General features: G+C 39.9%; 1 protein-coding gene across 2 annotated transcripts; it reads left to right on the plus strand.

Annotated features, from left to right (window-relative positions):
* The first annotated feature begins 4,498 nt into the window (after positions 1 to 4,498).
* On the plus strand, positions 4,499 to 22,334 carry fkbp4 (FKBP prolyl isomerase 4). 2 transcript variants are annotated; one of them, XM_063005227.1, is made up of 11 exons: positions 4,829 to 4,870; positions 5,869 to 5,910; positions 12,431 to 12,575; positions 13,369 to 13,511; positions 13,590 to 13,710; positions 15,780 to 15,936; positions 16,048 to 16,138; positions 17,371 to 17,454; positions 17,564 to 17,749; positions 18,672 to 18,911; positions 21,363 to 22,334. In XM_063005227.1, exons 3-11 carry the CDS (start codon positions 12,467 to 12,469, stop codon positions 21,444 to 21,446), a joined length of 1,215 nt encoding a protein of 404 aa, XP_062861297.1. In that variant the 5' UTR covers positions 4,829 to 4,870; positions 5,869 to 5,910; positions 12,431 to 12,466; the 3' UTR covers positions 21,447 to 22,334. The 2 variants fall into 2 exon arrangements, with proteins under 2 accessions (XP_062861296.1, XP_062861297.1); XM_063005226.1 differs by lacking the exon at positions 5,869 to 5,910 and having other exon boundaries at positions 4,499 to 4,870.
* The last annotated feature ends 332 nt before the right edge of the window (positions 22,335 to 22,666 follow it).

Genomic DNA, 22,666 nt, shown 5'->3' on the forward strand with positions numbered 1-22,666 from the left:
AAACGGAAACGGGAATCGACCTTCACTGTTCCCGTCCTCCATCCTGTTCACGTCTGTATCTATAGCTGAGATCTAATTTAGTCTGTTCACGCTAAATGATACTTCAGCATTAAAGATGTTCTGCTGAGGTGAAGCGTCTGTCTTGTGATGTGTGTATAGTAAATATTAAACTAGGTTTTAACAAAACTGTGTGTAAAAGTTACAGCGACACAAGTCTTACAGCGAACACACAAATCAAAGCAGATAACTAATCATTTATTTCTGTTAGTTTTTAAGTTATTCATTCACACACTGTTGCAGGGAGAAAAACTTCCTCGAACAAACGCGCCATTGCTGCGTCACCCAATGATGATAAGAGTCCGTGTATCGAGTTTAGGGACAGTCAACAAACTTCCAGCTTTACAGACTGGGTGAGGTCTAAATACCTCTGCCTACACGCTAACCCCTTCACAGCCATAGCAAACTTAAACCTCGATTAAATTACTATTACTTTGTTTTTTTGTTTATATTTTTCTTTGAAAAAAAAAGTAATACCTCAAGAATTAAGTCAAAATATTTAAATTTTTGAGATGAAAGTCGAAATATTTAATTTTGAGAATAAAGTTGTAATATTTTTACATTTACAACATTTAACAGACACTTTTATCCAAAGCGACTTACTGTACTGTGACAATATATTTTTTATAAGCAATTGAGGGTTAAGGGCCTTGCGATGAGAGCACGCGCGATGGTATCCGAAAGATGGTGAACTATGCCTGGGCAGGGCGAAGCCAGAGGAAACTCTGGTGGAGGCCCGCAGCGGTCCTGACGTGCAAATCGGTCGTCCGACCTGGGTATAGAGGCGAAAGATTAATCGAACCATCTAGTAGCTGGTTCCCTCCGAAGTTTCCCTCAGGATAGCTGGCACTCGTACAGCAGTTTTATCCGGTAAAGCTAATGATTAGAGGCATTGGGGCCGAAACGATCTCAACCTATTCTCAAACTTTAAATGGGTAAGAAGCCCGGCTCGCTGGCTTGGAGCCGGGCATGGAATGCGAGCCGCCCAGTGGGCCACTTTTGGTAAGCAGAACTGGCGCTGCGGGATGAACCGAACGCCGGGTTAAGGCGCCCGTGACAGTATATTTTATAAGCAATTGAGGGGTAAGGGCCTTGCTCAAGGGTCCAACACTGGTAACCTGGCAGTGGTGGAGCTTGAACCAGCAACCTTTCCATTACTAGTCCAGTACCTTAACCACTAGGCTACAACTGCCCTGCCATATTTTGAGAATAAAGTCGTAATATTTTGAGAATAAAGTCATTATACTTCATAAATCACGAAGTTTCTACCCACGAGCGGTTAAACTAGTCATTCCTACTATAACTACCAGGACATAACCACCTCTACGACTGTTGCACTCGCACTTTTACTGCACTCTTGCTGCTAATCCACTACCTCGAATTTGTTTACCCAAACCTAGCTGCTAAATCCAAATCCACTACCTCAATCTGTCTATGCACCTTGCTTTTGTTCTTGCACCTTGTTTTGTTCTTGCACCTTATATTGTTTTTGCACCTTATATTGTCTTGTCATTGCACCTTGTCTATGCACCTTATGTATGGTTTTCTTTTGGTAACTTCCCCCATCCCCTCCCCCATTGTTTTTGCACTATTGTCTTTCATTGTCTGCACTGGAGATGTAGCCTGACAGTGTTTCGTTATACTGTACAACCCTGTATTGTATAATGACAATAAAGTTGAATTGAATTGAATTGAATAAACACCGTTTCTTGCACAGCAGTTTAGCATTCTTACACAAATAACAAACTAATGTTGATGTGCCAGGAGATGATTGTGAGGCTTTCTTTATTTGTCAAACCAAAAAGAAAGTATAACTTTATCATCCTTTATTTCAACAACAGGAGTTTAATTCATATCTTCCTGTTGCACACACTTTGGCCATAATATTTATTTTTTATTCTTAATTATAGTATTTCTTCTTTAATCTTGTATTTCGACTTTATTTTTGATGCTGTCATAGCCTAAAGTGCTGCAAAAAATTAAGATGATAGTTTATTCTTAGAAATTCAGTCAGCAAACAGCACAGAGAGTTTTGATCTAAACTGAATAGATAATTGTTTTAAGCAAAATACAAATACAAATAATAACTTTATTACAAAAGCTCTGAGTACAATACACTGCACACATTGTTTCATTCTGTTCTCTTATACTCTTAAATAAACAGAACGGATGGTTAAAGCACTTGTCTTTGCTTACCGTATATTTATTTAGTGAATATAAAAAAAGCCATTAACTACGGTTTGTGTGGGACATCATTATACTGAAACTTGGGTTACATGTAAACATGTCAGTGTAGAACCATCGATATTAACAATTCTTTATTACCTTCATGTCCCCACAAGAGTGGAACTTGGGTAAGTTTTGGTATTGCTAACTTCTCTTGATGCATGCTCATCCAAGTGACTTCTTCAGTCTGAGCTGGTGGTAGTTTGGGGTCATTCACCACCAGCTCAGACTGAAGAAGTCACTTGGATGAGTGACGAAACGTATCTCTACAACAAACTTGTGTCCAGATGAACTGATTCAACTATGTGGATTATCGCTAACTTCCACACTTTGGAGGGAACATTTGTTTGGTCATTTGAGATTGGTTTCTTATCAAATGGAACTGCTCTGGCCCTCTGAGAATTTATGGTTGGACGAACATTCTTTCTGGTGACACATTCCATCACAAATTGAATGGGCAGGTATGAAGGATTTATTCGCTTAGATTTTAGTTTTTGTTTAAATGATGTTGACTGTCAAATTATGAGTAGATAAAATAAGATTAAAACTGATTACAAAAGTTTTCATTTGATATTTAATTATTGCATTTAAAATAAAACCCACCTCATTCAGAGTAAAACACAGTGAAACATTTTAAAAGTGTGAAGCCTGAAATGTGCATTACTTTATTTAAAAGTATTGTTTTAAATCGCTCTTTAAATGAAGACTTTTTCACAATTTGGACTGAAAAAAAAACAACAAAAAGGTTCTGTCCACTCTAAAGTCCAGTCCAGAGAGATCTCATTAATTTTCATGTTTTACCACTGCTTTATCCGGGTCCAGTCTTTACAAAACCACTGGTACCACTTTTCCACTGACGTGGAACGGTTCCAGTTCGCAAACTTGATTTTGAACCGGTTCCGCGTGTTTCCACCAAAAAAAAGAGGTTCCAGACAGCAAACTTGCATTCTAATCTGGCACAACAGAATACTTGGTTTTTCAGCGTGAACCGTGACGTATTCGGTGGGCGTGTCAAAGTGTAGAGGTTTGGGTGCTTTGCTAAACCACTGTGCTGGTGTCTCGTATAGAGCTTGACTCAGAATTTTTATCTTTTAAAGTTCATTTTGTAAGTTCAAAGTAAATTTAGTTTCGAGTTTGTCGCTGATATTTTCAAAGCGCCTTAAAAAAGATGAACTGTGTGATATGACGTGGTAAAAGTGACCCGGACAGAACGAAAAACGCTTAACGTGAAAAATAAAGTGTAACGTGGCTTGTTATCCTAAAACAACGACCGATGAATTTGGGCAGTAAAGAGCACTTATAACCAGTACATAGCACTTATAACCAGTAATAACGGTGAGAAATGTAGTGTTTCTATGTCGTACTTTTAGTACATTCAGCCACGTTACGCTTTATTTTTTACGTAAAGCTTTTTCGACTCTCCCGAGAAGATTCAGAACCCCGAGCTGCATAAACACCACACGTAAATCAAGCTAAACACAGATAAATGTGGAGCTTTTAGAGTAGATTTGATGGTTATTTCACACTGATGTAGATTCGTGTCATGGAACTTCAGTGATGTTTTATCGCTCAAGTCGATCGCTGAGCAAATCGGCTATTTGCGCCGAGAGTCGCGGTGAAAGCGAAGTGCAAAACGCTTCTCACGTCGGTGAACTAAAGAAAACAACTGATACAAACACGTCTACGTCTTCTTATCACCAATAGCTGAGCGATGCTTTTTGCATGAAAACGAACATCTGTAACAACAGCACAAATGCTCTCACATAATCTACACGCTCCGCCATCATGTTACTACTGTTAACTTTCATTAAGCAACGCCCACCGTTGATGACGCAGGCTTGGTTCTCAAAAACTGGTGGAAACATGCGTCGGTTCTCTACAGAACACCAAGGTTCTAAGAAACCTGAACAGAACCGGTTCAAGAACCATGGTTCTTTTGGTGAAAAAGCGCTATGGGTGACACACACAGGACAGGGCGCCAGTTCATCACAGGGCCTCATTGTTTAATAAAAGCTACAAACAAGCATCAATATATACAATTTTGTAAATACAAAATTGCATTTCATATCCTCTTTAAAGGGATTATATACATTTATTTTTATATGATGGTCTTTATTTTGAAAATCTACACTTCTTCCTTATTTTGGTGCGTCAGTAGTTCAGACGTGTTTTTTCTGATCGATAATTGTTGGACGCTCCCTGGCGCGGCGCATCAGCGTCTGATCAGCTCTGGAAAGTTCTGTGTCCTTCTGCTGATTCGTCTGGAAACATTTCTCGATTTAAATACGGACACAGTCCTGCATACAGTGTTACAGCTGCTGAAAGTTCGTGCACGATACGAGACAGTAGCGCGCACTGATTTAACGGAAGAACGTGATTGTATCTTTGTATAGCTAGGAAGCGACTCTGCGTTGCGTCTATCAGTGAAGCACTTAAACTCAGGTGTGATCGCCGGTTCTCTCACTGAAGAACCTCTGAGGAGATTTTACACACAAACATGACTGCAGAAGAAGTGTCAAACGATGGAAACTGCGTCCAGATCGAAGGAGAGGACATCACTCCGAAGAAAGATGGAGGAGTTCTTAAGGTTCATTGTTATTTTTCGTTCGTAAACAGCTTTACAGGTTTCCACACACAAAGGCCGGTGTGCAAACACATTGGGCTGATGTTTCTGTCCAAATGCAAGCTGAGGTTAGCCATATAAGTCGGCATTTCAAAATTGGAATTGACTGTTTAATTGTTTCGGTTATAATATATTTGGACTTGAGTACGATTCAGATTCCACGTGTTTGGAATCGATTCCAAGAAAGGTTCTAAAAAATACGGGACTGGCAACATTAAAACCCAGACCTGACAAATAATACATTTTGCATCATGAATTAAGAAGTAATAGATATGAAGAATTATGAAGAAATTGATAAATTTATATGACTCATATTATGAATGACTTTAGTCCTGTTTTTTATTATTAATATTTGTCTATTCTGCTTCATTACTTTTTGCTAGAGATACAATTCTAGACGGTAATTTTAGATGTAAACATTTAAATTAGACTATTTTTGTTTTAATTAAACCTCAACGTCTGTCGGATGGAGGAAGGAATTTGTTCTAGGAACCGATTCCTAGAGTCGATTCAACAGTTTTCATGATCTCACAGCTACTTAATATACTTTGCAACATTCATTTAATAAATATATTCTTTTTATATTGTGGATTTTTATATGAAATCTTATTAAATAACATTTAACTTTAGTTGATTTGATAAAGTATGCGTTTCGATCTGGCTTGCCAAATAGCTCCTAACCGATGTAAAAGTAATTAAATTACAGCTTTGATTTTACATCTTATCTTAAACTTTTGTTAATTAATTCCCAAATTAAAAGTATCAGATACTGGTGTCTGTGTTGCAAAGAATGGTGTTGGACAGTGACTTGAGCTGCAGTCGAAATTCGACTCCTAAAACCAAATCCCAGGTTTGGAGGAATCGACTCCTTAAGATGAACTCCCACCACTATTGTCCAATTAGACATGTGTTTGTTAGTTTTATTAACTTGTTTTTTTTAATGATTTGTCTCTCGTATTCAGTTAAACGCATGGATTTTCATCTTGATTATATAACAGCCAAAGGTCTGTAAACCGTATACTACGCCGAAAGAGCAGCTTATGTAGCTAAAGCTAACGCTAGCTGGTAGCATGACAGTAGGTGTATCTCAGTATGATGAACTCAGTACAGTGAAGATGTGTCCTACTTAGTATTACTAATATGACTAATTACCACACCAACCGTTTAATTGCATGCTGTTTAAATGCAAATACTCCTTTCGTAATTAAGTTAATGCAGAAATAATTAAAGGAAGTTAGTGTAGCTGACTAGCAGGTCATCTGGACTTTCAACTCTGCAAGGCAGCTGAGTAACAGGCTTAAGAACTGTAGAAGCATGAAGCAATTGAGTAATTTATACCTTCAGGGTCGAGGTGGCTTCTGCACCACCAAGAAACACTGTGACTAGGCAAAGATTCAAGCAGAACAGGGTGCCAGTCCATTGCAGTCCACACACACTTATACATTTGCCAACTTGGTGTCACAAATACACATATTGGTATGTGTTTTAAAGGCATGAGCAAACCATAGTACTTGAAGAGAATGTGGCAAATTTTTCACAGTAACTGAATACAATATTCAAACTTGGGTCACCAAGACCATGGTGCTGTAAAGTGCCCACATACCAGAGCCTCTGTGCCCTTTTATTATTAGAGTCCAATAGGCAGTCACACCATTGTTATTTATTATGTTATTTAAGTCATCTTTATTATTATTATTATTATTACTCATTTCATTTTTTGACTGGCTTCTTCTTAGAGACACTCGTTCACACGCCACGTCCATTTTTATCTCTTTTTTTTGTCCCAATCACTCTTAAAAGGCAATTCGATCTATACATCTGCTCAACCGATAGCTTGCACACCCCCAGTCACCTAACTGAGCAAAAGTTTTCACACCCTCACCAACTGTGTGCTTACACAGTCACCGACCTGAGCAAAGGTATTCACCCCCCTCCACCAAATATGTGTTTACTAGCAACTAATTCTACTGGCTATGAATTATATTCAGATAAGCCCACACAAGTTGTTCTTAATATGTTCAGACTCCAAATCTTGCTTACAAGCACTGCTATCCCTCCAAACGGACCACCCAGTTATCTTAGAGCTCTTAGCTACAGAGAAACGCGGAGTCTACATCACGTATTGTTGGATCCCCAGCCATTGCAATATCAAAAACAGATTACCTGGTGCTATGTCCCACCCACTGATGCCCTCTACACAATCAGATTACTTTGTAAAAACACATGGCAGGAGGAATGGAATCGTAACACCAAACAACAAACTGTACGAAATCAAGCCACGACTCGACAGGACCTCTACCCAGTATCCATTAAAAAGACACGACCAAACGGTGTTAACAAGATGCTGTATAGGGCACTCAGCCTTGACACACAGACACCTTCTCTTGGGAGAAGATGCGCCAAACTGCCAGTACTGTGGATCACAATTGACAATAAAACATATTTTGACAGAATGCCAAGCCATCGAAGATACTAGAAAAATATTTTACAGAGACACTAATATGAAAGACCTCTTCGAATGCAGTAACCTACATAAAATCCTGAATTTTTTGAATTACCTAAAGATTAAAAGCCAAATATAGTACATCAACTTTCATTTAGCTTAAACTTTGTTTTGAACCCACCTCTAATGCCATGTGCATAGCCTAATTTGAGCTGGAATGGCAATAAACACAAACAAACAACTAGCAACTACTTTTCTGTGTGGAGTTTGCATGTTCTCCCCGTGTCCGTGTGGGTTTCCTCCGGGTGCTCCGGTTTCCTCCCACAGTCCAAAGACATGCAAGTGAGGTGAATTGGAGATACAAAATTGTCCATGACTGTGTTTGATATTAAACTTGACGATGTTTAAACATGACATTAAAATCCTAATAAACAAACTAGCAACTACTAGGTATCATCTTAGTAGCTGCCAACTTTTTAACAACAACCTGTTATACTCAACCACTTAAAAACCCTAACAACCAACTTGTACACCTTGCTTTAAAATCACCAAATGCAGCTTCTTCTTTAATATTTACTTCATGTTCTCGCTCATGCTGCTATTTGTCACTGCTCACAGATGCTTGTTTGGTAACTACTGACATTACAACCCAAATGTGGTGGGGTTCTCATTTGTGTGGTGGAATGAAAAAAACAAGCAACACTATTTATTGAACTGTTCATTTTTGTGTACTTAACTGTAATTATTTTTAATAATAATATTAATTAATAATAATTAAATGAATCTGCAGAATAATTACTAGTGTCTTTTACCTTGGAGGATTAGCAGTAGTTGAAATGAATAGATTTAAGCCTCACTGCATAGACAAACATCACTTATGGTGTAAAAACAAAATCATACCACATGTGAAACATTGCCAAATTATTTTAAAAAGAGGGTTTGCAAACAATGTGGTGGTGCTTAAACATGCTAATACTTTGAATCTAATAAAACATGCACAGGTAGATAAGCCCACCTGGTTTGCAAAATGTAGTGCAACATCTGTAGGTTTAGTTTCTTTCTTTCAGCTGGCTATTTCCGGATGACTAAATATCAAAGTGGCAGTGCCTACTTGTATCATATAGTTAACAGAAAGGTTGCCACTCAATAAGACTTATATACACCAATCAGCCATAACATTAAAACCACCTCCTTGTTTCTACACTCACTGTTCATTTTATCAGCTCCACTTACCATATATAAGCACTTTGAGGTTCTACAACTACTGACTGTGGTACATCTGTTTCTCTGCATGCTTTGTTAGCCCCCTTTCATGCTGTTCTTCAATGGTCAGGACCCCCACAGAGCAGGTATTATTTAGGTGGTGGATCATTCTCAGCACTGCAGTCACAATGACATGGTGGTGGTGTGTTAGTGTGTGTTGTGCTGGTATGAGTGGATCAGACACAGCAGCGCTGCTGGAGTTTTTAATGAAGCATGCAGAGAAAACAGATGGACTACAATCAGTAATTGTAGAACTACAAAGTGCTTCTATATGGTAAGTGGAGCTGATAAAATGGACAAGGTGTGTAGAAACAAGGAGGTGGTTTTAATGTTATGGTTGATCGGTGTAAACTAAGTTTCGAGTTCGAGTTTCACTTGTCAGCCAAATTTGAGCAAAATTGCTTAGCATGCAGATACTATGCCTCGTGTTTGGATATTACATATCCCTCTAGTATTTTGCTTGATTGACATGTATAGTTTACAAGCTATTGAGGTTATTAAGCCCCATTCACACATGCATGTTTTACAAATAGGGATTAACCACCAAATTACCTGGTAGGCACTAAATCTCAAAGCACTTTAGAGTCAAAATGCACAATACATTTACATTTTACATTTTCTGCATTTAGCAGACGCTCTTATCCAGAGCGACTTACAGTAGTGCTTTCATAGTAAACATTTCATTTCTCAAGTTTTAGTAAACAACAGTCAAAGAACACGAATCTGCTGAAACCTGTTAGAACCAAAGTGTTTTTTTTTATTTATTTTTTTTATTAATGAAATGGAAAAAAATGTTAGTAAATAGGTATAGGTCAGCTTTAGTGTTTAGTAAAAAGGTGGGTTTTTAATCGTTTTTTAAAGACAGCAAGGGACTCAGATGTTCGGACAGACAGAGGAAGTTCATTCCACCACTTGGGTGCTAGAACAGAGAAGAGCCTTGATGCTTGTCTTCCTTTAGTCCTGGGTGGAGGCTGAAGTCGAGCGAGACTAGTGGCTCGGAGGTTGCGTGGTACAGAGCGGGGTTTGATTAGACCACGAAGGTAGCTCGGGGCTGGTCCATTTTTGGCTTTGTAGGCGAGCATCAGTGTTTTAAACTGAATGTGTGCAGCTACAGGAAGCCAGTGAAGAGAACGCAGCAGTGGGGTGATGTGGCAGTGTTTGGGCTGGTTAAAAACCAGACGGGCAGCTGCATTTTGAATGAGCTGTAAGGGTTTAATAGTGGACATGGGAGCTCCTGCCAGGAGGGAGTTGCAGTAGTCCAACCGTGAGATTACAAGTGATTGCACCAGAATCTGAGTAGCTTCCCTGGAGAGAAATGCTCGAATCTCCCTGATATTGTACAGGAGGAACCGGCACGATCTTGTCATGTGGGCTATGTAAGGAGAGAAGGTCAGCTGGTTATCCAGGACAATACCAAGGCTTCTTACCTTATCAGATGGTCTGATCTGGGAGTCATCAAGAGAAATGAGAAGGTCCTGGGTTGGAGACTGATCTCCGGGAATGAGCAACATCTCTGTCTTGCTGGGATTAAGTTTTAGATGATGAGCCGACATCCATTGTGAGATATCTCGCAGACATGCTGAGATGCGAGCTGAGACATGTGTGTCTGAAGGAGGAAATGACAGAACGAGCTGAGTGTCATCTGCATAGGAGTGGTAGGAGAAGCCATTAGAGGCTATGACCTTACCCAGAGAGCGGGTGTAGATAGAGAAAAGAAGTGGGCCAAGTACAGAGCCCTGAGGAACACCGGTTGAGAGAGTGCATGGGGGAGTTATGGATCCCCTCCATGACACTTGGTAGGAGCGCCCTTCCAGGTAGGAGGCCATCCATTGCTATGCTGAACCTGTTACTCCAAGGTTGGAGAGAGTGGACAGGAGAATGTTGTGATTCACTGTGTCGAAGGCCGCAGAGAGGTCAAGAAGAATGAGGACCGATGACAGTTTGGCTGCTTTGGCTGCATGAAGCTTCTCAGTAACCGCTACAAGTGCTGTTTCCGTAGAATGCGCTGCCTTGAAGCCAGACTGGTACTGATCGTGGAGGTCATTCTGAGTAAGAAAGGCAGACAGTTGGTTATAGACAGCATGTTCAAGAATTTTGGATAGAAAAGAGAGGAGTGAGACAGGTCTGTAGTTGTTAATGTCTGTAGTGTCTAGTGTAGGTTTCTTAAGACGGGGAATGACCTGAGCCTTCTTAAAAGCAGTAGGGACAACACCTGATGTCAGGGAGTTGTTGATGATGGGTGTGATGAAGGGGATCAGGTCCTGTGAGATGTCTTTAAGGATGGTGGATGGTATAGGGTCGAGTGTGCATGTAGTGGGATTGCTGGATGAGAGGAGCTGTGTAACCTCATCCATGGTGAGTGGGGTGAAGCTGGTGAGTGTGTTGGTGGGTTGAGGGTCAGTTGAAAGTGGGTCAGTCGGAGAGAAGGATTGATTGATTTTGTCGATCTTGTCCTGAAAGAATGTTGCAAAGTCAGTAGCAGTGAGAGAGGCAGATGGGGAGGAGGAGGAGGGTTCAGAAGAGAGGAAAAGATAGCATGAAGCTTACGTGGGTCAGCAGCAGATTGTTCAAGCTTGGCTTTGTAAAAAGATGTTTTTGCAGCAGTCACGCCGGATGAGAACCTGGACAGCAGATCGTGGTAAGAGTGGAGATCAACACCGAGCTTAGATTTCCTCCACTTTCTCTCAGCTGCCCTCAATTCTCTTCTGCTGCTGCGCAATGCATCTGAAAGCCAAGGAGCAGGGTGAGAAGGTTTTCCTCGTTTGAGGGTAAGAGGACAGAGCTGATCGAGGGATGTAACCAACACAACAGTAAACCAACACAACAGATGACTTGGTCAAGACATATGTCAGATATATCAAATAATAATTATAATGATAATAATAATAATTTTTTAAAAATGTATATTTATATAGTGCCTTTCCCATGCTAAATGGCACTTTACAATAGTTAAAACATTCAAAAAAATAAATTAAATTGAAACATACACCAGAGCAAAATTAGGAGGAGAAGACGGTGGGTTTTCAGTTACAATTTGAAAGTCTATAATGTTGTAATGTTATGTAGGTAGTACAGTAATACAAATGCCGGGTAAATACTGTGCTGGTTATGTATGAATTATTATTTGCCCAGTATTGTATTTACAACTGGTGTGAAACAGGGAAATTCACTTAAGTAGTCTTCTTGTACGCAAAGATAATTCATTAAAAGATTTTCATACAACTCCAAATCTTATACACAAGATGCCGTATCGGACACACCCAACTCACACATTCATATTTGATAAGAAGAGAGGAGCCCCCTGTATGCAACCTATGTCAAGCCATCATTACTATAAAACACATTTTCATAGAATGTGTTAAATATAACAGAGAGAGACACTATAAGCAATATCTTTACCAAAAACAATGCAAACATGATCATAAACTTTCTTACGAATACAAACTTGAGGACTTTTTTATAAACGCAATAAATTCCTGCCCCAAATAACCGGTCCTGCCTTGAAATAACTCAAGAGTAAACAAGGTGTTAGAAAAACCAAATAAACAAAAACTAAAAACGTTCAACTTAAACTAACACATGACTGGGTGTTCAAAATTTGGCAAAACAAAGGGGTTCTAATTAGCCAAAGATTACATATGGGTAAACAAGATTGAAATATCATCCAGTTGGGCATCCACACAGACATGATTGGCTATGTCTGGCTTGCAATGGATTGCTGCTCTAAGAATACACGATTAAAAGTGTTTTTTCTTTTCTTAATTGCTAGATCTGAAGTTGCAGTCCTATCTAACATTACTTTTTTTGTCTCTCTGTAGCAAGTGAAAAAAGAGGGCACGGGTACGGAGTTGCCTATGACCGGAGACAAGGTGTTTGTGCATTATGTTGGCACGCTTTTGGATGGCACTCAGTTTGACTCCAGCCGTGATCGGGGAGAGAAGTTCTCATTTGAGTTGGGCAAAGGTGGGTTTGATACAGTAAACTACTGCCAGTTACATATATACAAATCTAGTAGGAATATACACTTTTGAGAGTGTCTTGAGTGTTGTTAGTGTGTTTAGTCCAGTGGCTCTCAACCTGAATACACTGGAGGCATGGCAGGGGTACACCACAGTTTTTTGAGGAGAGGTGTTAACTTGTAAGGTAATGTAGACCTCCTCACAGACAGTGGCCGCAGTGAGGGTCCCTCAGAACCCTGAATCTTATTAGGATTCTAAAGGGCGCTATCTAACATGTGAGCACACCACTGCAGATTGTTTAAAATCTTGAGTTTGACTCTCAGCAGAGCCACTGACCTGGTCTGGTGTCCACACAAACACAATTGAACATGTTTAAGAGAGTGAAGGTCGGACATGGGTCTCTTCTCGCTGCTGCCGCTGCAATATGCAATCTCCAGGTCTGGTCTGGGTGCCTATGTGAGTGTTGAGGCAGCCACATAAAGCCTAGGATGGCTATCCATATGTGATACAACTCTGTGTGGCAACCCATCACTGGCAGGTGATAAGAAGTGGCCGCAGATTGGACATGTGTCGGAAGGGGCGTGTGGCAATCTGGCTCTCCTTGATCGGAATGGATGTTGTGCAATTTGCAGTGGATTCACATTCGGGAATTGGAAATGATTACATTGGGAGATGAAGGGGTAAATCCAGGAAAAAAACTAATACAGATAAGAGACACATGAAATAAGTTCAATTTAATCTTTATATTCAAATCTACACATTCTAAAGTTTCCCCATATTTGTATTATGTCCTGCAGGTCAGGTGATTAAGGCCTGGGATATCGGTGTAGCGACCATGCACATTGGTGAAATCTGTCAGCTGATTTGCAAACCAGAGTACGCATACGGAGCTGCTGGAAGTCCACCCAAAATCCCACCCAATGCCACTCTAGTCTTTCAGGTATAGATAAAGCAATCTTACTTTCTCATTTGGCATATACGTTTAGTTTTTCCGTTTTTAAATTTGTGTCTGTGGCAGGTTGAGTTGTTCGAGTTTCGTGGCGAGGACGTCACTCAAGATGAAGATGGTGGAATTATTAGGAGAATCATCACTAAAGGAGAGGGCTACTCTAAACCCAATGAGGGGGCATCTGTGGAAGGTGGGTAATTGAGGTTTAATAGATTTCATGCTGCAACTGTTTTTGTTAAATCCTAAACTGCAAAGAATTCCTCACTCAAGAAAACATGAGCATTGTTGTTCCTGGCAGTAACAAAAAAATAAGAAACAAGAAATAATAACAAGAACTAAACATAACACTGATCATGCCAAAAATGCCACAATTATGTGTATACAGTAAATAAATTCCACCAAAGACTTTTAATTGAATTCCATTTTTGAGACTGAGAGAGAACACCCGGAAATCGGTTCCAGATTTTATTTGTCAACTTAATGAACTCTGTGAACCCAGGAATGCTCTCTGTTAGTAATCTCCTGATTCTTTTGTGTTAACCCTGCAACAGATCAGTGCTCGTGTTCGAGTAGAGAAATTTAGAAGAATTTATATCTCTAAGCTTTAAATCGTCAACATATACCTTGCTGGTAAATAAGGTACCATTTAAAAGCTTAAAATGTCTAGTTTTTAGCAGTGTAAATAATCTTAGCTTATTTTAAAAACACAACAATGTAGTTCTGATAAATTTTGACATTACCATGTTTGTATTTTGTAATATTACAAGGCTGTATTTGTTTTTGTACAAAACCAGCAGAATCTCACAATCACATTTATACTGTCCATTTTACTTCAAATAAATGAGTTAAAAAAAACCCTGAAAGTTCAATATTTGATAATGCTTTGCTATCACTACAAAATAAAAGCACGTGGAAAACAGCAGCACCGCGACCAAGATCAACCACACAGCAGCATAAAATCATAACTGCTGCTTACCTGAGCTTCTCTTCTGCAAATTGAGTCCAAATCTATATCTGTTTGTTGTTCCATTAGGGATATAATCTACTTTTTTGTAGGGCTGCACCTAACGATTATTTTTTTAATCAATTAATCTAACGATTATTTTTTTGATTAATCTAATAACTAACTTATTTATTTTTCTAAAGGGGGTTATGTGTGCGCTCAAATAAAATAATTTACCCAAAATAATGAAAAAACTGAATTCATCTTAATGTTTCAATATTTTCTCTGATCCTTTCTTAACACAGTTTGCACTTCAGGGCATTATTCTGCAAAATTCTTCATTGTAAAGACAAACATAAAATCTATAAAATGAAAGCAAGAGCTTGCAAATTTTAAGTAAAGAAAGATGCAATACATTTAACAACACCAATGTAAAGTCACTTTTAGGATGAATACCACCAGTCTAAAATAAAATAGTTTTACAGTAAAAATGGGTGCAGTTTAGGTAATACTGTTTTTATCTTAACAATCAACTGAAGAATGGTGTCAGAAAGCTCAGCAGCCATCTGGGGTTTGCATGGACTTGGGTTTCTTTTGTGGAAAACAGAACTCACGCTGGTGTTTTAATGCTGTCATGAAAAAATGCACTTCGTGTGCTCATCGTACAGCTGTGATTATCCATCTTCACTTAGTGAAGTTTACAGAGCACCACATTGTTGGGTCTCTGTCAAAAGCACTTCTAAACTTTAGATGTTCGTGTGTGAGTTTTAGCTGCAGCTTGCTTCTCAGAAAAATCCATGTTTTTAGTGGGCGTGGCCATCAACTTCGGCCATTTTTGCAAATCGATGTATTTTCGTAATCGGTTATGTCGATTACATCGACGCGTCGCCCCACCCCTACTTTTTTGTAAATGTTTTTTGTCTTGGTGGCAATCTTGGATATTTCCAGAATTTATATATCCATATCCAACCGTCTTTGTCCAACTTGTAACTAATGAAAACTGTCATAGTCGGTCAATTTATTCTTTCAGCTTTTGCAGATAAAAGCTGAAACTGTTAATTCGTTAACTGAGCTGTCAACCAATAAAGATAACGTTTTTTTAATTGCCAGCTCACCTGAATGACACACATTGGAGAAATGCAAAAAACTAAAGCTTATCTTGGTTTGGTATAGAGGAACAACTGAGATTCCAAACTGCACAATCCTCACTAAATAGGTCAACAGATCCTAATAGTAATATGCCAGAGCACAGCCAGAGATTTTCTTGTTAGTATATTAAGGTTTGCCGTATGGCTAACACGTTCCTGTTTCTTTAGTGCATGTGGAAGGCACACATGAGGGATGTGTGTTTGATGATCGGGACCTGAAGTTTGAAGTGGGAGATGGAGACAGTCTTGATCTGCCGTCTGGTGTGGAAAAAGCACTGCAGGCTATGGAAAAGGGAGAGGAATCTCTCTTCACTATCAAAGCAAAGTAATAACACATGTTTGTTTTGCATTCAGGTTATTACCTGCCTAGTAACAAGCATGCCTTTGCACACATTTACCTGACTTTTTTGTGGTTTTTTTTTTTTTTTTTTTATAGATACGGGTTTGGAAATGCTGGCTACTCCAAATTCAACATTCCACCTGGTGCAACTCTGCAGTACAAAATTAAGCTGACAAACTTTGAGAAAGTGAGTCTAAACAAACAAACACTTTTTCTGATAAAAAAATATGGAGATTTATTCCAAAACTGTGTTCATTTGCAGAAATGATGGTTATTATGATAAAATGTTTGTACCAGATTCTACTAAACAATCTGCATAGAAAATCTAAGAGGCTAAATGATGCTCGGGTGGCACATTGATCTAATGTGCTATCGACCAGTGGGGAACACACACAAACCAGATCGGCTGTGACTGAAGGCTGCAGTTGTGGCCTCTTCTGGCTAGTCAAAGGTGCCTGCACAGAGATGGTGAATAAGTAGAGCAGTGCATGACTCTCCGTACACGATACTGATCTCTGCGTGACCTTGTCTCATGTCAGAGCGTGCATGATTTTGATACGAGGTTTGTGGTGCCCTGTTATGGGTTGTTGCAGTGTTTCCAAGCACCCGACCCTCTGTACCATAAACTAGGATTGATAAAGTTAAATGAATAATTACTGAACATCTAACCCACGCAAATGTACTTTTTTAGGTACTATGTACGAACATGTGGGAGTGAACAGGGTAGTGATATTGTTGTAGTTAAGATACTGAACTAGTAATATGAAGGATGCTGGTTCAAGCCCTACCATCACCAAGTTGCATCTGTTATGCCCCTGAGCAAGGCCTTTAACTCTCAATTGCTTGAATTGTATTCAGTCAGAATTAAGTTGCTTTGGATCAAAGCCTCTGCTCTTTGTCATAGTTGTAAATGTAAACACAATCATATTTTGGTCAGAAAATTCGAGTAGATCAAGATTTGTGTTTTTTTAGTGGCTTTAGAGTAATTTTTTACGGGTTACCACATCAGATCATTCTGGTATGCATACTAGATTTGGCACAGTTTTATGCTGGGTGCTCTTCCTGACATAACCCTACTTATTTTACCTGAGAGCACACTGACAAGTGCACTTCCCAATGGCTATGCTGTTTGGCTGCCACCCCTGACCCCAAACTCAAACATAGCCAATCATGTCTGTGTAGACGCCCGACTGGCCAATAGCACTACCAAGATACAAATCCTGGACCTTTCTAGCCTGCATCACCAGTAATAACAACAGTAATAATTATTATTTAACGTTAATATACTGTGGTTGTGTAACACTAGCTCCAAACTGTAGAACAGAAAAGTGCAAATCCACGAACATGGTTTTGTGATTAAAGCCTTTATTTTTTATTCCTGTGGTTTAATTGTTTTGGGGACATTTTAATCCCCCACAGGCCAAAGAATCTTGGGAGATGAACACTGTGGAGAAACTGGAACAGAGTGCAATCGTCAAAGAGAAGGGAACACAGTATTTCAAAGTAAGAAACAGCATGACCTGAGCTAATAAAGTAGAACACCAATGCATCCAAACTATCATTGTTCGCTGTGTGAAATCTGTTTAATGAGTCGTCCTGTGTCTGTGTACAGGATGGCAAATACAAGCAGGCGGCAGTGCAGTATAAGCGCATCGTGTCATGGCTGGAGCACGAGTCTGGGCTGCAGGGAGAGGAGGAGGAGAAAGCCAAAGCTCTGCGACTGGCGGCTCACCTCAACCTGGCCATGTGCTACTTAAAACTACAGGAGCCCAACCTGGCCCTGGAAAACTGTGACAAGGTCTGGGAGCAATAACTACCTCCTTTCTGACACTACAGTTAATTTACATTTGTTAATGTTGTATTTCTGTACAGTCATTTATCTTGGGACTGGGATTATGAGGTATTTTGTGATCAATCTCAATTTTATTATGCAAGTGAGTGAGTAATGTTTTTCTTTGGTGTGAACATGCATTGAAAACACAAAGGTACAAAGATGTGGGACATGATTGTGTACAGAAAGACTTAATGGCATGCTGTATTCTGGAGGCAGAAGTTATGTATATTAGTTCTATTAAGATGAGACTTACCCTAAGTGGACCCCAGCTACCTGAAAGTGCTTTAGCAGTTCCATTGATTAAGGCTCTCTGCCTCTCTTCCATTAATTAAGGCTCTCTCGTAATTGAATATGACTTGAGGGAGATAAGGGAACATGCATGAATAGAAGTTAAAAAAAAAAAAAATAGGAATTCACATAATTCATATATCTTGTCCATATGGTGTGTCTACAGACGGGTGATGCATTAAAAAAAACAAAAAGCCCAAAGCTTAGTACACCTTGGCACAGATTTTACAGCTATCTGGAACTGCACTGAATGGGTTTAATACATGGTGGACAGATCTGGTGACTGAAGCTCATAACCTATGATTAATTTCATTTCATCAAACCAATCAGCGAACCGTTTTCCCTTGTGGATGGGAGTACTATAGAGAGTCCACTTCTTTCCAGACATATTCCACTGGATTAATCAGTCAGAATATCACTTCTGATATCTAGTGACCCCTTCCTTTAAGTGGAATCAGTGTTCCTGAGTTGTACACGCCCACCTAGAAGCATCTGCCCTCTTTTCCCCCCTTTAATTCATCACCCTTCTGTACAAGCACTAATTTTTCAGTTTCATGTCTAATTGTTTATTTTTATATTACTGATTTGCTGTTGACAGGCCCTGGAGCTGGACACAAACAACGAGAAGGCTTTGTTCAGACGAGGAGAGGCGCTGTTTGTGATGAAGGAGTTTGATCGGGCGAGAGAAGACTTTCAGCGTGTCGTACAGTTCTATCCAACTAACAAGGCAGCAAAGAGCCAGGTGGTACAGTGCCAAAAACACATCAAAGAGCAGCACGAGAAGGACAAACGCCTCTACGCCAACATGTTTCAGAAGTTTGCAGAGAGGGACGCTAAAGTAAGCACGGGATTCGTGTTCTGAAAGGAATTGTAAAGGATAAGCCCACAGAGATTCAAATGTTTGTGAGATAACCTGTGTCTTTTTTTTTTTGTTTCTACATTAGTTGAGGATGTTATTTGCTCATTTTCAGTACTAAACAATTATCAGCAATACATTTATGATGGGACAACCAGTTGGAAATTCACAAATTAATGGCCAAAACATGACTAAAGTTCTCTCAATTTAGCGTAGTCAATTAGTCTTCCACTGCTGGGGATCCCAATTGTGTTCTAGGAGGGTAAATTTGCCTGCTCCATGCCCCTTCCGACGTGTGTGCAGTCTTTAACCCCTTCTTTTTCACCTGTGCAGTGGTGGATTCTCACATGAGGCTCATCCACTTCTTCACAGGCACCTCGGTTTGCTAACCAGGATCCTTACACAGCGTTTAAAGACCCTTAAACTCAATCCTGCCTTTTCCCTGCTTAGCAGACTTGGTGGCCAATTTTGTCTGCTGCAGGCACTGACACTTGTGTCCGCTAGATGGCACCCAGACGACCGGTAGCAGAGCTGAGATTCGAACCGGCGTGTTCTTAATCTCAGCGCTGGTGTGCTAGCGGACTTTCCAATATTTTGTAAAGGTGTTAGACTGCTTTTACTTGGTCAGCGTTTAGCGTTTTATTCACCATGAGGCTGGGCGTGTTTAAGCATTTCACATGATACACAGCAAAACCATTACTACAATCCACAATAATGACTGACAGTATTGACAGTTTTTTCACATGCAGTTTTGTATAAAATATAGTTCATTTTAAAACAAGAACAATTAGGCAATGGTCATCATTTTGAGATGTAAGAAGGTAAAAAAAAAAACGAGAAGGTGGATTCATGGAACTTTATTGCTTCGATCAAAGGCTGCATTACATCTTAAAAAGCTATGAAGCCATAACAGGCGATTCCAGGATTAGTAAACATGGTATCGCGCTCAGGTGGTGCAGCTCTCTCAGCTCGTGTCTCAGCTGTGCTGTCTATAGGCTGGCCACCTACACAGACAGTCAGTTCTGCCTCGACTGCAGCCTTAGCTGGCCGGTCAAGGAACCTGCAAGAGAGATGGTACTGTTTACAGACACTAGTACTCTATACTGCTCGATTTGAAATTCACAGCCTAATGGCCAAACCATGAATGTGAGCCTTCATTAACCTATTCTTGATATAACTGATTAAAAACTCATTTGTTCCCTGGTCTCCCTGTTTGAGTAGTCGCCATGACGTATCTTTACTCATAATGCACTGGTACTGTTTTAAAGGGGAATTAAATTACTACATCATTTAAATAGTTTGTCTTGTTGGCGGTGTTTTGAAAAGGTCAGTGCCAAACTGGGTCAGTCACGTCAAAATTTAACGGCAGGGCAAAAGCGGTTTCAGTGAATCATGTAAAAGCAGCCAAAAAGTGAATAAAAGCCGTCCAACAATACCAACAATATCAACAATGCCTACCAGCTAGCACACATGCTGATGTTTGTTTTACCACTGCTTCATCCTGGTCAGGGTCCTAGTTGGTCTGGTTTCCCTGGAATCACTGGGCGCAATGCAGTAACACATCCCGGACAGGAGGCGAACTCATTGCCAGAGTTCACCCCACACCCAAAAAAAAATTTTTACCCCAATTCCCAACAGTAGTGGGATAGCGACACTGATGCTAACTGATGTTCAATTTAAATAATTGGCCACTTAATATTATTTCACTTAATTTATAAATAAGTTAATAAGTATAATAAGTTAATAAGCCACTGTCAAGTCAATGTGTTGTTGGAATTGTTGGCTCGGGCATAGCTGTGTATTTACAGGTCTGTCATTTAAGTATCATATCAATCATTCCACCAAATTGGAAAAGAAATGTAAAAAATGGGCAAGAGGCCACTCAGGTGACGCAGCGGTAAAACACGCTAGCACACCAGAGCTGACATTTCGAACTCATTGGTTCGAAACTCAGCTCTGCCATCCAGCTGGGCTGGGTGGCTACATGAACGACGATTGACTTGTTGTTCATACAAGGTGGGAGCTGGAGCCGGGACCTCATAACTGATGCAATTACGACCTCTGCTGGCTGAATGATGGCGTCTGCACAGAGTCGAGGAATAATGCGTTGATCAGGGTGTGGCTCTCCGTACACAAAGCTGATCCGCATATGAACTCGCCTTGTGCAGGTAAAAAGATGCAGTCAGCTACTGCACATGTTTGGAGGGGTCGTGTGTCAGTCTCACTCTCCTTAATCAGAAGTGGAGATCAGCTTCAGTAGAAATCTAATGCAATCAGGTAATTGGATACGACTAGATTGGGAGGAAAATTGGAAAAAATGCTAAAAAGAAATGGGCAAGATAATTTAGGATTTCTTTTTTTTTTTCTCTTTAAATTATAACCATGTTAAATTTGACTTGTTTGAATGTGTTTACTTTTTTTCTCCCCATTCAGAAAGAAGCAGAGCAGGCAAAGAAAGAAGGTGACTCTACCATGGAGATCGAGGAAAACGGTGCTCATGAGCAGACTGCAGCATAAATGTATTTGTGGTTCTTTGTGTCTTGTTTTTTTTACTTGCAACAGTTAGTTCCTCTGATACGAGTGCGTGCTGAAGAAGTGATCCTTTTCGTATAGAAAGTAGCCTTTGTCCTGTTCTGGCTGCCTGGACGGCATGGTCTGCATTTAGATGAGCCTTTGTGTAAAGAAAAGTTTTGCGTGATGCGAGGCAGCTAGTTTGCCCGGCTGTATCTTTCACCACTTGTGCACATGGCTTAAGAAGGGTGAAACATTGAATTTTATGTTAAGGCAGTAGCCCATGAGTAACCACCAGTAACGGGCCTGGGGATAATATTGCTAGTAAACAATTGACCGTATTGCTACTGTACAGAACGTATCATTCAGCTGAAGATGCTTGGAAGCAAATGTCAGGGCAACATGACTGTTGATGTGCTATATAGTTTGTATACATTTGATAGCTGTTTTTTCTATTTTCACTGTTTACTGTCTAGAGTTGTTCAGTTGTGTGATGTTTTTTTATTACTGGTTCTCTCAAATGGAGGTCCAGTGTGGGTTAAGTCCTATAATCTTATGAATGAAGAGAGTCAGTCTACAGGAGCTCTATACCAGGATCTGCAGTGTGTCTAATGGGTAGGTCTAAGGCACTTATGGAGAACCACATCCAAATTTTAGTTCCACCTTGATTTTATCCAAAGGGCAGCTACTTGTGTAGAGTTCACCAAATCCCAAATGCATAACAGTTTTTCTTTAGACATTAAAACCTGACTGTATTAACAAGACTGGAAATCAATTAAATCTCAGCGATTTGCTACTGGCACCAAACTGTTCGAAAGTCAGCGAATGAAACGTTAATCATTTTGTTCAACTCGTTAATGATCCACTGTCAAATAAACAGATACAGTAAGCTCACATCTGTTCCAGGTGTAATGTTTTTGTTCTCTTTTCCCTTTTAAGTGACTTTGTGTTACACTATGATGGTATGCTGTGGATAGGGTAGGAGTGAGTCCGGTTCACCTGGCATAAGGCAGGAACAGGGCGTCATTTTATCACACTGCTTCATCCAACCTTATTCCCACCAGATATAGCTAATCATGTCTGCCTGCTTGGCTGGCTGATAGCACCACTGAGATTTAAACCTGGACCTTAGTATTTGCAGCAATACAGTTGTGCTCAAAATTATACACTTGGAAAAAACATTGTGGCCACAAGTATGTGGACACTTCTTGTGATTCAAGCTCAGG

Source organism: Trichomycterus rosablanca, chromosome 11 (assembly GCF_030014385.1).
Source record: "Trichomycterus rosablanca isolate fTriRos1 chromosome 11, fTriRos1.hap1, whole genome shotgun sequence".
In the NCBI taxonomy this organism is placed as follows: Eukaryota; Metazoa; Chordata; class Actinopteri; order Siluriformes; family Trichomycteridae; genus Trichomycterus; species Trichomycterus rosablanca.

What these genes read in the sequence shown, in the direction of transcription:
- fkbp4 (XM_063005226.1), top strand. Translation starts at nt 4,781, where the DNA reads ATGACTGCAGAAGAAGTGTCAAACGATGGAAACTGCGTCCAGATCGAA. An exon ending in CTCATTTGAGTTGGGCAAAG is followed by an intron (nt 12,576 to 13,368) that starts GTGGGTTTGATA and finishes TATGTCCTGCAG; the next exon opens with GTCAGGTGATTAAGGCCTGG. An exon ending in ATGCCACTCTAGTCTTTCAG is followed by an intron (nt 13,512 to 13,589) that starts GTATAGATAAAG and finishes TGTCTGTGGCAG; the next exon opens with GTTGAGTTGTTCGAGTTTCG.